This window comes from Cornus florida, unplaced genomic scaffold (genome assembly GCF_030987335.1).
Source record: "Cornus florida cultivar Cherokee Brave unplaced genomic scaffold, ASM3098733v1 CherokeeBrave_3.0.0_Hap2_Chr09, whole genome shotgun sequence".
Taxonomy (NCBI): Eukaryota; Viridiplantae; Streptophyta; class Magnoliopsida; order Cornales; family Cornaceae; genus Cornus; species Cornus florida.
The window spans coordinates 44,743,207-44,761,011 of NW_026775579.1; the positions used below are offsets into that span (position 1 = coordinate 44,743,207).

At 35.5% G+C, this 17,805-nt stretch overlaps 2 protein-coding genes across 2 annotated transcripts; both read left to right on the forward strand.

Moving 5' to 3' along the window:
• Nucleotides 1–605: 605 nt before the first annotated feature.
• Nucleotides 606–1,493, forward strand: LOC132272555 (wall-associated receptor kinase 2-like). Its single transcript, XM_059773681.1, has one exon. The coding sequence runs from the start codon at nt 606–608 to the stop codon at nt 1,491–1,493; it is 888 nt and encodes a 295-aa protein (XP_059629664.1).
• Nucleotides 1,494–5,543: 4,050 nt separating this feature from the next.
• Nucleotides 5,544–9,729, forward strand: LOC132273786 (putative wall-associated receptor kinase-like 16). The gene is made up of 3 exons (XM_059774843.1): nt 5,544–6,702; nt 6,899–7,078; nt 8,298–9,729. The coding sequence occupies exons 1-3, from the start codon at nt 5,838–5,840 to the stop codon at nt 9,521–9,523; spliced, it is 2,271 nt and encodes a 756-aa protein (XP_059630826.1). The 5' UTR covers nt 5,544–5,837; the 3' UTR covers nt 9,524–9,729.
• The last annotated feature ends 8,076 nt before the right edge of the window (nt 9,730–17,805 follow it).

Consider the following 17,805-nt stretch of genomic DNA (forward strand, 5'->3'; position numbering starts at 1 on the left):
ATTTGAGCCCGGTTGACACAAGTTTTTGGAAATTGACTTGGTAATCCGTAATAGAAAATATTCATAGTTTATGTGTTCTGTCATTATATATGACTCAACATTTGCCAAACCAATACTTTGTCATATAAAGAAAGACTTTTAATTAAAAATAGTCAAATTAATTCGAACACAATTAATTCATTCTGCTACAAATCCTATCCGCCGAGTTCCAGGAGTATCATTGAAGAGTGGGAGCTACCAGCCTCCGTTATCCGTCCTCTGGCAAAGCCTCCAGACACTATTTAGTTTCTGTTGGGAGAGTTTTCTTCTCTATGTTCACAGCTTTGTGTTGCGTCCTGCTCCTCGGGGGCTGCCTTTGAGCTTTTATTTTGATTAACCTGGGCTAACTATGTTCCTTTCAAAGTTTATTAATAATAATATTTATTTACTTTTCGAAAAAACAGAAAAAAAAAAAGACAATTGTGATGGTTTTCACTTTGGAGTCTAGATGCCAAGACCAAGTCTGCATAAATGTGGAACATATTAGAATTGATCTGTCCCTACAAAAGTGAAACCAATTCAAGCCCTATAATTAAAGAGGGAGAGTTTCATCAAATTAATTGCACATGGGTTTCGCAATATTGTTTGTGCAACTCACTATGGTTGGAACAATTTTATCAGCAACACCTTCAACGGCAGCATCTCAGACCAAGCCAGGCTGCGCCACCACTTGCGGAAACCTTAGCATCCCCTTCCCGTTCGGCACAACCCCTGATTGTTACCTGGACCCCTCCTTCCTCATCACTTGTAACGAAACACATTTCAACCCTCCCCAACCATTTCTGGAGCTAAGCAACATACATGTACTTAACGTATCACTCGATGGCCTAATACACGTCTCGTCTTACACAGCACAAGACTGCTACAACCAGACTGGTTTGCCAGAAGCACAGACGGCGTTCCTTCAGCTGAGATATTTTTTCATCTCCACCACACTGAACAAGTTTACGGCGGTTGGGTGTGACACAGTGGCTGTTGTTGTAGGTACTGTGGGGGAGAACTACACAACTGGGTGTTTGTCACTGTGTGATCATGTAGGGAGTGTGACGAACGGGTCATGCGCGGGTGTCGGATGCTGCCAGACTGCAATCCCGCAGGGAGTCAAGGATTTTGAAATGGCTGTCACGAGCTTGAAGAATCATTCTCTTGTAAGAGATTTTAATCCGAGTGGTTATGCTTTCGTAGTCGAAGAAGCCGCTTTTAGCTTCTCATCTTTGGATCTGAAGGATTTGCAAAAGCGAGAGACTTTCCCTGTGGTGCTTGATTGGGCTGTTGGAAATGAGACATGTGAAGAAGCTATGAAAAACTCATCAACCTATGCTTGTCAAGCCCTTAATAGCCAATGCCTCAATTCAACCAACGGACCTGGGTATCGTTGCAGTTGCACATCAGGTTATCAAGGGAACCCTTATCTCATTGATGGTTGCAAAGGTAACATATATACATTGGTTTAGTATATATGTAGGAATATATACATTGGTTTGGGATTTATAGCATTATGGGTATTCTTTTCCTGTTTAAAAACTTCATATTACAATTTTATTTACCCATTTGATGTTTTAAAATTGAACTTTTAAAAAAATATAAATAAATAAATTACACAATTACTACATTGTATTTCCAATATAAACGTCATCACTCTTTCTGAACTGTATCCAAACAAGAAGAGTGCTAATTGCAGTCGCGCAAGCGACAGTCAATTCACAGTCGCAGTTAGGATTGGTTAGTTTTAAATGCATTAATTACTTTGAGTTTTTTATTTTTATGGGACCCTGCTAACATTACTTTTTAGACAAAAATATCCTTTTAAATTATGCCTTTCTTCTTATCTCCTCTTTTAATCGATTTATGTGGGGATGTGTGCGGATGTATATATATAATAATAATAATAATAACAATAATAATAATAACTAATGTGATGTGAATGGATGTTGAAAAAGGAAAAAAAAAAAATTAGATAGGATAATCCATTCACAAGAAATGGATTCTAAGACATTTTTTTAAAAAAAAGAAAAAGAGATAGAACAAAATTTAAACAAAAAGAAGAAAAAAGAACAAGATAGATTATGAGATTTAAAAATATATATATACAAAATTGTTTATATATATATATATATATTTCTTTTTTGGTGAATGAATTATTTCCTTTTCTTTTTATTTTTTCTTTTTTTTTTAAATCCTTTTATACAAGGATAGTTGTAAAAATAAAAAATAAAAACAACAAGAAACATATATATATATATATATATATTTAGGAAAAAACAAAAAAGGAAAAAATATATAATCAATTTTTTCTTCTTTTGTTTTTACCTTTCTTTTTATTCTTTTTGGATTTTTTTTTTTCTCGCTCTTTTTATTTATTTATTTATTTTTTTCCGAATCCATCCATCTCTTGTAAATGAATTATCCTATCTATACTTTTTTCCTTTTTCAAAATCTATTCACATAACCACACATCCTCGATTAAAAGAGGAGAGAAGAAGAAAGATTAGATAACTTAAAAGGGTATTTTTGTCTAAAGATTAATGTTAGTAGAGTGCCATAAAAATAGAAACTCAAAGTAATAATATAATTATTAATAATAATTATATTATATATATTATTATTTTTAGTTATATAATTATTAATATATAGACCTATTGATGCTTGTTTGGTTGTAAATTTTTTAAAATACTCTGATTATATGTTGCAGTAATCCTATTAAAAGAATATTCATGTAAAACCTCTCCATTAAAAATCAAAATCGTAATATATATATATATATATATATATATATATATATATATATATATAATAAATTTATGTTTTCACGTACTATATTATATATCAAAATACATTATGAATAACAGGCCGGTGTCTTACGAGCAAGCCATTGCATGGAAAGTTCTCAAGGACGACGATTCTACTCACTCCCTAGCTTTCATGTTCATGAGCTGGTCTTTTGTGTAAAAGGGTAACAGATACCCCCCAGACTAGGTATTTTAGCTCTATTAAGTTATAATAGTAAGGGGTGCACAAAGAACCAGTAAAACCGTTAGAAATAAGAATCGAAACCGGTACTTCGATTCCAGCTCCAAATTTTTGGAACCGTTAAGATCCGGTTCCGGTTCCAGACTATGGAACCGGAACAGTTAGGAACCAGAATCATACTAATAATTATATATTTTTATTATTATATACTTACTAATATATATACCTGTTGATGTTTGTTTGACGGTAAACTTTTTAAAATACTTCGATTATATGCTGTTGTAATCTTATTGGAAGAATATTCATGTAAAACATGTCAATTAAAAATCAAAATCGTAATATAATAAATATATATATATAGGTATGTTTTCATGTACTACATTATATATCAAAATGTACAACGAATGGATAGGCCGGCATCTTAGGAGCAAGCCATCGCATGGAAACTGGAAAGTCAACGATCACGATTTTAGTAGTCACCACCTAGCTCTCATGTTCATGTGCTGGTGATGTGTAAAAGGGTAACAGATACTCCCAAGACTTGGTATTTTAGCTCACCTAAGTTATAATAGTTTTTGTTATGTTACAAACTTGCATGTGACATATTAATGATACAATATCCGGATCTTATTGCACTTATCTATATATTTATATATGATTATTTGGGTTGTATTATTTTTGTTTTTTGCTTAATGGCCATGATTGTTTTGTCTATTTCATCTTAGCACGGTCAAGGTATTGCTAAAAATAAAAAAGGGAATTGGAACCGTGGAACTGGTTCCATGTTGCAACGATTTCGGTTCTAGTTTCAATTTCTATGAATCAGTGGATTCAATTTCTATGAATCATTGGAAACGATTCCGGTTTCACCAAAAACCATACCGAACCAGACCGTATGCATCTCTAATTCTGTGTGTTCTATCTTAGTAGTAGTTTATAGAAGGAAAATGTGTGACAGAGAGAGTGTGTAAATAAAAAAGGACACTTATGAGATTAAAAAATTAGGAACCAAACATTGTGTGAGGATGTTTTTGTAATTTTATATAAGAGAATAGAGGGTAGAGCACCCGAGTGCTTTAGTTAGGGCTGAACCGAGTTTTGCAGTGTTCAGGCTCTGCTCGGCAAATCCTACTCATGTTCTAGCTTGTTCGAGCCTGGCTCTGAGCCATAATCAAGCTGGGCTCGACGCTGTTTGACGAGCTCAAGCACGGCTTGAATAGAGCTCGAGTCATTTACCTGTAATCCACATAAACATTCTCCATGTATATACCAAAAATCATCATCGAATCCTATGCACCGATCTTAAGACATCATCGTTGAAACCTATTTATAGATCTTCAGTCTTCACCATGATGGACTACTACTCATGACTGAAAATAGAGAGGTAAGATAAGAAAAGAGAAAGTGAGGGGCTAAGATTAGATGATAAAATACATCAAGTGGTTGCAGTCTTTATGGAGTCTGGTGTTCCTTGGTAAACCGTTGAGGGCGTTGCCGCTACGGCTAGGGTTAATGATTGTTTTACAAAAAGTGAAAATGATATTAGTGAGAGACTTTAATAAAACGTGGGGGTGGGTTGTATCAGATAAATGCACATGATTTTTGTTTTAAAATGAATGAATGATGAAAATAGATTGGGTTTGGTTGAATTTTACATTTAAAATTAAAAAGAAAAACTAAATATTTAATGGGCCTATTATATGTTGGCTAAGTCTTCATAGCATAAAAATATAAAATTATTTTTATAATCTTCTCTAGCCCTAACTAGTTTATTAACAAGTCCGTTTACAAACACTTTCGTGAACATACAACTAAGTTAGAGATTGTTTAAGATTGGTTCGTTTATTAGTATGTGTTTAAAAATTTTATCTGAGATTAGTTTATTGAACAAACTTAGCTCTCTTAATGAGCCGGGCTTGAACGTTTCGTCAAATATTTGATTCATTTACAGTTCTATCTTTAGTAGTATGTGAGCTAGATATTAACTACCCCTATTTGAACTCTAGAATATTGGTAGATGTGTCCATCAGTGTCCTACTAGTGTAATAAATTCATAATGTTTTTTTTTGAGGTTATAAAACAACTAACCACTTTAACTAAAAAACAAAATATAAAACAACTAACCATCCTAATGTGAAGTAAGCAAATCAATCAACTTTTCTTATTCAAAGGTCCTATTAATTTATTTATTTGTTTGAGCCCGGTTGACACAAGTTTTTGGAAATTGACTTGGTAATCCGTAATAGAAAATATTCATAGTTTATGTGGTCTGTCATTATATATGACTCAACATTTGCCAAACCAATACTTTGTCATATAAAGAAAGACTTTTAATTAAAAATAGTCAAATTAATTCGAACACAATTAATTCATTCTGCTACAAATCCTATCCGCCGAGTTCCAGGAGTATCATGGAAGAGTGGGAGCTACCAGCCTCCGTTATCCGTCCTCTGGCAAAGCCTCCAGACACTATTTAGTTTCTGTTGGGAGAGTTTTCTTCTCTATGTTCACAGCTTTGTGTTGCGTCCTGCTTGGGCTTTCGTTATTTCTGTTGCTCCTCAGGGGCTGCCTTTGGGCTTGTATTTTGATTAACCTGGGCTAACTATGTTCCTTTCAAAGTTTATTAATAATAATATTTATTTACTTTTCAAAATTAAAAAAAAAAAAAAAAAGAAAAGACAATTGTGATGGTTTTCACTTTGGAGTCTAGATGCCAAGACCAAGTCTCCATAAATGTGGAACATATTAGAATTGATCTGTCCCTACAAAAGTGAAACCAATTCAAGCCCTATAATTAAAGAGAGAGAGTTTCATCAAATTAATTGCACATGGGTTTTGCAATATTGTTTGTGCAACTCACTATGGTTGGAACAATTTTATCAGCAACACCTTCAACGGCAGCATCTCAGACCAAGCCAGGCTGCGCCACCACTTGCGGAAACCTTAGCATCCCCTTCCCGTTCGGCACAACCCCTGATTGTTACCTCGACCCCTCCTTCCTCATCACTTGTAACGAAACACATTTCAACCCTCCCCAACCATTTCTGGAGCTAAGCAACATACATGTACTTAACGTATCACTCGATGGCCTAATACACGTCTCGTCTTACACAGCACAAGACTGCTACAACCAGACTGGTTTGCCAGAAGCACAGACGGCGTTCCTTCAGCTGAGATATTTTTTCATCTCCACCACACTGAACAAGTTTACGGCGGTTGGGTGTGACACAGTGGCTGTTGTTGTAGGTACTGTGGGGGAGAACTACACAACTGGGTGTTTGTCACTGTGTGATCATGTAGGGAGTGTGACGAACGGGTCATGCGCGGGTGTCGGATGCTGCCAGACTGCAATCCCGCAGGGAGTCAAGGATTTTGAAATGGCTGTCACGAGCTTGAAGAATCATTCTCTTGTAAGAGATTTTAATCCGTGTGGTTATGCTTTCGTAGTCGAAGAAGCCGCTTTTAGGTTCTCATCTTTGGATCTGAAGGATTTGCAAAAGCGAGAGACTTTCCCTGTGGTGCTTGATTGGGCTGTTGGAAATGAGACATGTGAAGAAGCTATGAAAAACTCATCAACCTATGCTTGTCAAGCCCTTAATAGCCAATGCCTCAATTCAACCAACGGACCTGGGTATCGTTGCAGTTGCACATCAGGTTATCAAGGGAACCCTTATCTCATTGATGGTTGCCAAGGTAACATATATACATTGGTTTAGTATATATGTAGGAATATTTCATCTTAAATATATCTTTGTTGGTTGAACATGAAATTTGTTTTTGAGCATGTAATTTGTTGTTCTCGTGCTCTTTCTTCTTTTTTCTCGGTTAGTCTGAAATTTGTTCTTGTGTACCAAATGCAAGCCCACCATTTTTTATTTTTTATTTTCAGATATCAATGAATGTGAAACTTCAAAACCCTGCAACGGAACATACGGCACATGCACGAATTTGCCTGGGACTTTTTCATGTGGTTGCCTAAAAGGGTACCAAGGCGATGGAACAAAAAACGGAACAGGATGCTATCCCGAAGATCAATCTGAAGGATCTACCTTGATTCATATTGCTTTAGGTAAGTTTTTGATATGTTTATTTACGAGTGATTTTTTATTTTTGTATATCACTCGGTTATTGTCAAGTTCATCTTCTGCATAACGTAAGCAAGAAACTATAATTATACGTTTAGTTCCTTGTAATTTCATCTTTCTTTGACTTTGATAATTAAACAAGGATAGATAGTAACTTGTTAACAACTTCCTCTATCATATGCACAAGAAATGTCAACCATATTTAAAAATTATTGTTAAAAGGTTAAAATATAATAACATCCTAATGAGCCTGATCCTAGACTGAATAGTTTTGATCGAATTGTTAAAGAAATTATTTATTTATTTATTTTGTTTATGTATGTGGTGTCAGATCTCTTAGAACAACCCTACTCTACCATTAAACACATTCAAATCCTCTATTCTAAATGTAGGTGAGAACATTTATATTCAAAATGTTGACCGAGTTAACGCATATTGAGCAACTTGGTGTTTAGCTTGTATATTATTTTTGGTACTATTAGGAGGAAAAATCACATTAGACTTCCGATGTTTGGTCAACAAACGTAACCGATATTCATCAATAGCTTTTGTGAAGTACATGGAATGAAAATTTCAAGAATATGGGCGTTTATTTTTCAGAATGGGTTTCTTGGCCATAATCATTCACCTAACTTTTCTTCATATGTTATTGTCAAATTAAAGTGGAATCCTATTAATTGTCCACTGAGGTTTAAAATCAATCTCTGAAGCAAAATCACATATGTTATTTAGATTTTAGGCTGATTTTTCCTATTCTGTTTTCGTAGTCATCCTGGCATCCAAACAACAAATAAATAAATAAATAATAATATTATTAAAATTGAAAAAAGACTAAAATTACTTGATTTCTTCTGTATTTTCAAGTGTAATTATTTATAATTGAAACACCCATAATAAACTACCAAGTACTGAGATTATCATTCCCCAGATCTAGCCTAATGGTGTCTCTACCCCTTGAAGTGGAAAAAGAGGGATCGACATATGGGTGTGTGAGTTTTGTATGAAAGAAGAAAAAAACAAAATAAAAATTCTTCAAGAACCAACACAATTCAGAATTGAAATCCTGCTTTCTAAACTCGGTCATATTTATTAAAATTTTAAACCTACATTTGTTATATTTTGGATTGATATTTCTTAGTAATGTTTTTCCCCCTATGACAATGGATTGAATTGGTAGTGACTTTTCATTCATGTTAAATTCAGGTATAAGCACAGGCCTTCTTGCACTTGTAGTGGGCAGTGGTTGGGTATATTGGATACTCAGGAAAAGAAATCTCATCAAACTCAGAGAAAAGTTCTTCCAGCAAAATGGTGGAATAATGCTTCAACAACAACTCTCAAAACATGAAGGTTCAGTCGAAACAGCTAGAATCTTTACTGCGGAAGACCTAAAAAAGGCTACCAACAACTACGAAGAAACTAGAATAATAGGTCAAGGTGGCTTTGGAACAGTTTACAAAGGGGTCTTATCAGATGATAGAATTGTTGCAATCAAGAAATCCAAAGTAAGTGATCAAACGCAGATTGAACAATTCATCAATGAGGTGGTTGTTCTTTCCCAAATCAACCATCGGAATGTGGTGAAGCTTTTAGGTTGTTGTTTAGAGACAGAAGTCCCGTTACTAGTTTACGAGTTCATCACAAATGGAACACTGTCTGACCATATTCACAATGAAGACCGCGCCACCTTAGTTTCATGGGAAATCCGTTTGAAGATAGCAGCCGAAGCTGCTGGAGCACTTGCATACTTGCACTCAGCAACTTCGCCTGCAATCATTCATAGAGATATTAAGAGTACCAACATACTACTCGACAATACTTATGCTGCAAAAGTGTCCGACTTTGGAGCTTCAAGGTTGGTCCCTTTGGGTCATACTCAACTTACCACGTTGGTGCAAGGGACGTTTGGATATTTGGATCCAGAGTACTTCCATTCAAGCCAATTGACTGAGAAGAGCGATGTATATAGCTTTGGAGTTGTCCTTGCTGAGCTACTTACTGGAGAGAAGGCCATTTCTTTTGACAGGCAAGAGAAAGATAGGAACCTAGCAATGTACTTTGTTTCTTCGATGAAAGAGGATCGCTTGTTTCATATTCTTGACAAAAGAATGTTGAATGATGGAAGTTTTGATGAGCTCAAAGAAGTTGCTAAGCTGGCAAAGAGGTGCTTAAGGGTAAATGGAGAGGATAGGCCTACCATGAAGGAAGTCGCAACGGAGCTAGAGGGAATTATCCGAATGATGGAGAGGCATCCATTGATTGAAGTAGATTTGTATACTGAAGAGACTGAACAATTGCTTATTCACAGTCTACCTTCAAACGGCTACAAAGTTGGTGTTGATGGCCATAATGGTTGTACTACAAGTACAACTATTGGGTATGATAGCATAAGGGACCAGATTATAGTGGCACTAGATGATGGGCGATAGTCTCCTCTTTTCTTTATTAGCAAATCGGACTAATAGATCAATATGAGATATAGTTGCATTATTGACCCTCAATAATCTTTCAAAGTTCGTAACTTTTTTTTTTTTGCATGTAATATTTCTTGTTGTACATATTAATCAAGAGTAACCTATTGCCACAAGGATGGGCGTAACAAGAAAAATGCAATATAGTATAGCAGTTTCATTCTCATATCACTTGAAAAATTCAAATTATTTGTGTGTAGCGCGGTGTCAAAGCTGTTCTGTTGAATAACTTGTTATTAGTACTCTAAATGGCCTGCATGGGGTGAATCGGTTAACTTGCCCAATTTTTGTGATTGATTGATTATCCACAATGATTACAGTTAGGAATTAATCCCTCCTTCATTCAGTACAACGGAAGCAACACAAACAAAATGGAGATCTAAACACCACACAGAATACAAAAGATACAAACATGCATGCAAATACACACAATATTTAACATGGTTCAGCCCCACCTGGCCTATGTCCACATAGAGAAGAGATTTCACCATTCATTATTACATGCGGAAGAGAAATTACAACGGTAAATAACACACACTCACTATTATATCGGTAGATATTTCGAACAATAGATCATGTCCACACAATCTCAATACTAAGGCATGGTGTCAAATACCCAAGCCTTCCACGATCTACCACTCCATGAGACCTCCGCTCGCTATCGGTGTTTACCACATAACATCATCTCTACCCCCATATACTCACATTTCTATGAGACTACATCACTCTACTGATCATCCTCAAGGCATCCTTAAAGCGCTCTTTGCACCTTCAATTCTCTCTTCACTTTTCTTCTTTCACTCTCACATTTTTCCTCTTCTCTTCTCTACCCTCTATGAGGACCGAGTTTGTATTGTCCCAGATTCTTCTGATTTTTTTTTTTTTTGAATTTTTTTTTATGGGTCCCGAGGGCCATTTAGGGCATTTGTCAATCTGAGAGTTTTAGAAATATATCTTTAATTATTTCAGTCCAATTAGAATTGACGAGATCATTTTTGGAATATTTTCAGAAGTCAAGACGATTTTTGGCCTCGGGAACTTCTCCCGGTTTTGCCATTGCAATGAGGGGCATTGTGATCTATTCACACACATATACATATACATATATCTATACATTGAGAAGATATTTTGGGTATATGGATGGCATTGCATTGGTTAAGTAAGGGCAAATGAGTAACTTAGTAAAAAGCTAGGATCATTAAGAGGTTGACAAGTGGCACACTTACGACCATGAGGTCATTTGCAAGACCAAACCAACCCCTCTTTCCTCTTCCCATTTCGGCCAAGCAGTTTTGTTCTCTATCTCTTCTCTTTCTCTCTCCATATCTATATACATCTATATACTACAATGCTTCAAGCTTGATTTTAGAGAGGTTGGAGTAAGATTTTGATGAAGGCTGAGAAGGAGAAGTTAAAGAGCTTGGAGAGAGATTTCATTTGAGACCGTTGATGTTATGGTTTGGGGAATTTATTAGGGGTTGGCCTAAGGGCTTGTTTGGCTAGCACACTTGAGGTAGGGATTTCTAATACTCTAAACTTTGCCTTTCATTGAACATATCTACTTGAGTTCTTTTGAATACTCTTTTGTATGTAAATTTTTGAGTTAAAATGATGGCATTTTGAATTAAAGAAAGCAGGCTAGTGTGTGGTGCAAAGATGTATTTCTTTTCATGCTAAAATTGTGTATAACATGGCTTTTGTGCAAAGTACTTAAATAATGAATGTTAGCATGACTTGTGATGATATGATTTTGATGAGGAGGATGCTTGTGATTGAATCAAATGAGGATGTCATGCTTGTGACTCTATTGTAGAAAATGCTATTATTGTATTTAATTTCTATGAAATGCCATGTTAAGTTGATTTACTAGAGAATGCCATATTCATGTCATTGTTGCTATCTTAGTAAAATTGAAATGAAATTGATGAGATTGATGCATATGCATGGCATGGTAGGAAAGGGAAATGAGAAAGGGTATGAAATGGATTTTGTACAATAAATCAGATTTCGCGAGTCCGGTGCTAATTCGACCAGAGGGAGCACGTGCCGGTTTAGGACGTGTAAACTTAATTACTAGGCCCCAAATGGTTACCTGATTTGGAACCAGGGATAGTTTATTAATCTTGCCTTGGTAAAGTCGGTTAGCAATTTTTTATGTGAGTTAGGGTCGGTAGAGACCAAGTTTGGGGGCGATTATGCATTGTATTATATTTCCATGCAATATTTTGATGACCTATGTAAATGGTATTGTTTAGATTTGTAATCACCTGAACCCGGAGGCCCGAACCGTTACACGAGTCCTTACTCGAACCCGGGGTCGTCGACGCTAAACCTATCATTTCGAGAGTTGAAATGTCATTATTTCACTAAAATTAAACTTCTAAATAAGATCATGGATGCTTAGAACGTACGAAGTGATAAATACCCGAAGAGAAGAATGGAGCAACAACATTCAGCTTCATTTCGGTTGACCGAAGTGGAGCTTCGGTCATTCGAAATTCTATTTCGGTCGACCAAAGGGTAGATACCGAGAGCAGCAAAAATTGCTTCAGTTGACCGAACCTCATTTTGGTTGACCGAAGTGAGATCCTGAGAGTGAAGAATTCTATTTTAGTGGACCGATGCACCATTTCGGTCGACCGAAATGGAGATCCCGGGACTTGAATCTGAGGCTGACCTGCTTTGCTCAGAGAATAGAGGGGAAACTGAAAAGAATACTTGGAAATGATTCAAACTCAATAAAAATCATCTATCGTGAGTCGTGCTGTGATTAGAAACGAACAAATTAACCCGTGCTCACATTACAACATCATTGATCAAATTACATAGAATTATGTATAAACACTATACTTTCAATATTTTCATTTACATTAACAAAAGTGAGTTCCTTTCTCAATTTACAAGGCTATAAACATATATACAACTTTGTTTACATTCTCAAAACTATACCTACACAAATGATTGGCCTAGGTGCAAAAGTAACAAAAACAATCTTCTTGTGTCTCTCAAGCTTGAGGTGGATTGTCGTCTATCGGTTCTTTCCCAAAACCTGAAAAAAGACATATATATAGTAGGGTGACCATAAAGCTCAGCAGGTGACACTTAAGACACACATCTTGTATCCTTGTGAATCCAAATAAAGAATAGGCCAATAGGAAATGGGGAGTCATGCAATGTTAGGGTAGCACAACGTTTCAACCAACTAAATTACAAAGAATGCAATGACAAGGAATGCAAATACATGCAAGTGTCGCACCCCATTTTCATTTCTCAAAACCATACTTTCAAACTGTTAATACAGCCCGCCCTTTAGTAACCCCGCCGCGACACGAGAGGAGGATTAGCTAGTGTCCCTGACCCTTGGTAACCCCGCGGTGTCATTATGGGGCCCAGCTAGTTCAACCACGCTAGGGCGATTCCCTAGTCCCCTCTAGGCTATATTAACCTCCAGCCCGTTGGTAACCCCGCAGCGACCGGGTTTTTCCAAAACCCTTCTCCCAAAACTCCCATTTTTGTTCCAAAACAAATTCTCCCAATTCATGCTCAATGTAAGTGCATGAGTGTATCAATATCATGATTATAATTATCATTTCAAAACTCACTTAAAATAAGTAAAGCATAGATTCTCAAGCAATTCAACATGCTTTAATACAACACCACATCTAGCATAAGAAACATATATAAATCATCACATAGACATGTTTTCCATATAAAACATTTAATACACATTCTCACATAATCACATATACATGCTCAAATTTCTTTAACCTATAACTAGTACCAATAAACATTTATTGCAACAATTTAGAAGATATAATTCATCTAGGAGCAAGAAAGTTGTGGATTAAGAGCCCTTACCTCAAGTTTGCACCAAAACCCTTAAAAATGGGTCCTAAATTTCGAACTCCAAAGGGTACACCAAATCTGAAATTTCTGGTACTAGTGCGTAGAGCTCGCCGTGAGCTTCGTTTTGCCTCAAACGGCACCTTAATCCGACAAAGATCGAGAGAGAAATCAAATCTCAAAGCTTGAAACTAAATGAGAAGAAAATGAAGAGAAGAAGAAGAGAGGGAGAGAATTACGCGGAGAGAGAGAGAGGAAGTGAGAAAAGTGAGGTGGTCTCTAGACCACTTGCGCATAGTGGTGGGTCCCACCACCCAATTTCTTTTCTCTTCTCTTTTTCTTTTGCCTTAAAATTTACACCACACAAATACACTACACCACCAACAAATACCACTTAATCCACATAAATTAAAATACACCAAATGCACGTGAGCTCAACTAAATTCCCGCACGCAAAATGTGAAAGGACGAAAATACCCTTGCGTCAACAAAATTCTGAAAAAATTAAAAAAATGCTGAAATTTGGAAACATTACAAGATTAATTTGTGATCATTTAAATGCTATAAAATTGTGATGATCATGTCTTTTCCCCCTTTTTTCTAGTTAATTTTTATTTATATATTTAATTATTTGATTTATTCTTTTTCTTGTGACCTAAGGATTTTGTTTGACCCGAAGTAGGTTTCTGTAATACCCCTAGTTTTGAAAGGGATATAATCGGAATTTTATTATTTATTTTATTGTTTTCAGTATTTATTTTATTATTTTTAAGTGCTTATGTTGCTATGTGTGGAATTTGAATGATGGGTTGTTTGAATTGATTTGTGGATTTAAATAGATTGTTTTCTTTACTTGTATTTTTAATTGATTTAATTGATAAATTGTTATTTAATTGACTTGTCTGATTATTTCTTTGTATTTTTGTTTTCTTTAATTAAATTAAATAGTTTTTAATTGTGTAAATGTTTTATTGGTTAATTAGAATTAATTGGATTAATGGAATATTCCTAGTTGTAATGAAAAATAGGGTTTAGTCTCTTACTATCTCACGCCGACTAAACTGGGCCTCAATTAGGTTTTCTATGGTGGATTAAGATTAGGCTTAGGGTTTTGATTAGTGCCTATATATATATACGGTAGTATGTCTTCAAAAAGGGTTGAGAACCCTATATACGTACAGTGTTGATAGAGAGAAAAACAGAGAGAGTAACAGAGAGTTACAGGGAGAATTACAGAGAGAGATAAAGGGAGAAAGTCTAGGGTTTTGCCTTAGGCTAGGGCTGAACCAAGGAGGAGGAGGAGCAGAGGTTGGCTTGTGAGTAAAACCAAGAGCAACAGAGGTGGAACGGTCGTCGGAGATTTCATCGAAAAATTCAGAGACGGTTAAGGCAAGTTCTATTCTCTCTCTATCCCTTTGTCCTGTGTTCTGTGCATACCTAGATGTCTCTAGGATTTTAATTGAATTTTAATCTAATCTGGCATGTGAAATATATGTCAAGTTGATTATCAGTATATATATGGTTGTTTAAAACAATTCTTGAATGACTTGTGTGTTTGGTTTATTTTAAGCTTACAAATTGGTTCTGTTTTAATGAATGATTTAATTCGTATTGTTATAAACAAGGGATTAGGATGTCAAGGAATATATATAGGATGGTAAAGATTAGTTTTGATTATCTGTATATGTTCTAGTATTACCTGTAGTTATGTCTGCAAATCGAAGATCAAGTTGTATGTTAACGCATAAGGAATCGGTAGAGATTTTAAATCACTGTAATAAATTTCAATTGTCGAACCAAACCATTGGGATGCTATTTGGTATTAATAAGACCCTTAGGATTAGTTTTAGAAACCAACTGAAGAGTAAAAAGTGGTCGGGGTCGAAGCAAATCATCCGAAACGAGGAAGGAAGCGGAACAGTGGGCTCCCTTTTTTTTGGAGGCGGCTCCAAAATGTTTTGGAGGCGGCTCTAAGCACTTTGAGCCTGCTCCAAAAGTTTTTGGAGCCGGCTCAATGTTGGTTTGAGCCTGCTCTATTTTTTTTTAGAGCAGGCTCTTTCCATTTTGATGCGTACTGTAAGTTTTCAGTTACTATTTAGGCTATTGGGGTTTCTGAACAGTTTTAAAACTTTATTGGGGGTTTCAATAATTAATTTAGGATGTAATTAAGGTCTTGTATTTCATAAAATACCCTCTTTGTATTAATGGAATTAACAGTGCGCTATTTAACAACTAGTGCGCGGTTAACTGCTGGAAGGAAGTTAAGTTGTCTAATTTTAATTTGACAATTTAGGGTGCTATAATATGATTCTAAATTAAATTTTAGATGTATGAGGGAGTCTTTTAATTAACAAATTGGACTTGTAGCATAGTTTATGGCTCGGTGCTAAAACAATAAAACCGTATGCAAAGATGTAACCTAGCATGCTATTGATGGGAAAAAGGAACTGAATTGTTAGAATTAATTTTAGCAATTTCTTGGGCAATATTATGATTTTAAAACTTACTTATATACATGATAGAGTTATTATTTTATTAAAACTGATATATTCATGCTCTGGATGTTAGTCGTTGAACTGTTAAACAATACATGGTTTAACTTGTGGATTTAAATTGTTGAACCTTTAAACATCTTTCTGCAATTATTTGGGTTCTGTTAATCTAATTGGATGTTGGCCTAGAATTAATTATATATATTTTCTGTCAATTACTTGGATGGATGCTGGGTAATTAACTTGATGAACTGTTAAATCTTGTTTTGTTAGTTACATGGATGGATTCTGGATTATAGATGATGAACTATTTAAATTCTGTTTATTATCTATTGGGATTATATGGATGTGTTTGATGTACTGCATAAAATGTTGCATCATTTACAGATCATATGCATGGTATGTACCGGTATGGGACGGTGACATACGGAGGGAGGGATTAGATCAAAACACTAATTCCAACCCATTCATACATACGGAATGGATTAACTAAAATAGTTAAATCCTACATGGTTTCATGTCCTGTCAACTAAAATAGTTGAACGACATATTGGATGGTTGTTTATATTTTCTGTTAATAGGAAGGATAGGGATTTAATTAAAATATTTAAATCCTAATTATATGTTGTGTTTTGGCAACAAATAGTTGACCGGCTCAACATTGTATTTGGAAGGAACTTATATATATAATTGGAGTAGGGATTTAAGTAAAACACTTAAATCCTAATTTTATGTCATGTCATGGCAACGAATCAGTTGAGCGGCATTACATTGGTTTGGATGGGAATTTATATATATAAATTATGGTACCGCGATTTGAGCGTGAGTCTCATTGTCGACGGTTAGGGTGCGTATATGCAGTAGGATGCGTAGCTAGCTATGTTGGTTGAGGTATACCCTATTAGGCTTAGGTAGTCATGCCCACTCAGGTGCGTATTGCATGTTACCTTCTATTCAGGTTGAGACCCTCATCATAGTTAGTGAGAGTCCTGTAGTGTGGATATATATTTATCTATTTACGGACTATATAGATATGGTTGAGACGTCTAGGATGTATCTGCGTATCGGGTCTCTGTTTGGATTGTAGTTAGGATAGAACTTGTTCGTGGGCCTGACCCACTATTATTTTTCAGGTAACGGACGGTTCCAGGTCTTAGAGCTTGTTCGTGCTGAGCAGAGACGACTACTCATTCTACCGACGATGTAGGGGGTTCTTCATGGTTTAGCAGTTGACTTTTTTTTAGTTGTTCGCTTTCCAGTATTGGCTTTTGATTAGGGGTCCACCAGATGGATTCCCGAGTTGTATTATAATTGGAGAAGTTGGATGTAACAGACTAGTTCTTATTTATAAGATTTATTCTAAAGTTTTTAATAAAGAATTTTCATTTAATTTCTTTTCAGTAAAATTTTATTCATTCCTGTTTTCTATATTGTATTCTGTGTTCGTTAATTGCTAATTGATTTGATATCCTCGGGTAATCGGGCATGGGCCTGGCCAACCCACATTCGAAAATCCGGGGGTATCACAGTTTCGGTGCTTGGAAACAATTTTTTAAACCACGTGCATTATGTTATATTACCTTTTACTGGCCACGTATGTCCTTATTTTATGTGAAAAACATGTTCATATAATTATATTTTGTATGTAATGATCCGGTCATTTTCCTTCCTTTTATTTTTCTTAGATTTTTTACGGATAAATTTTTTTCGTTGATTTTTCTTTTTTGAGTTTGGTTGCTTATCACTTAGTGTCATCTTGAGTGCTCGGAAATGGTTTCTGAGACTCTTTCCTTTGGATTGACAACTTCCATAAAGGACCGCGTCATTTCCATAATTTTTATTTTTCGACACTGTACACTTTTATCTTTTTCCCCGTTTGTCACTTTGTTGCCATAACCTCACTTT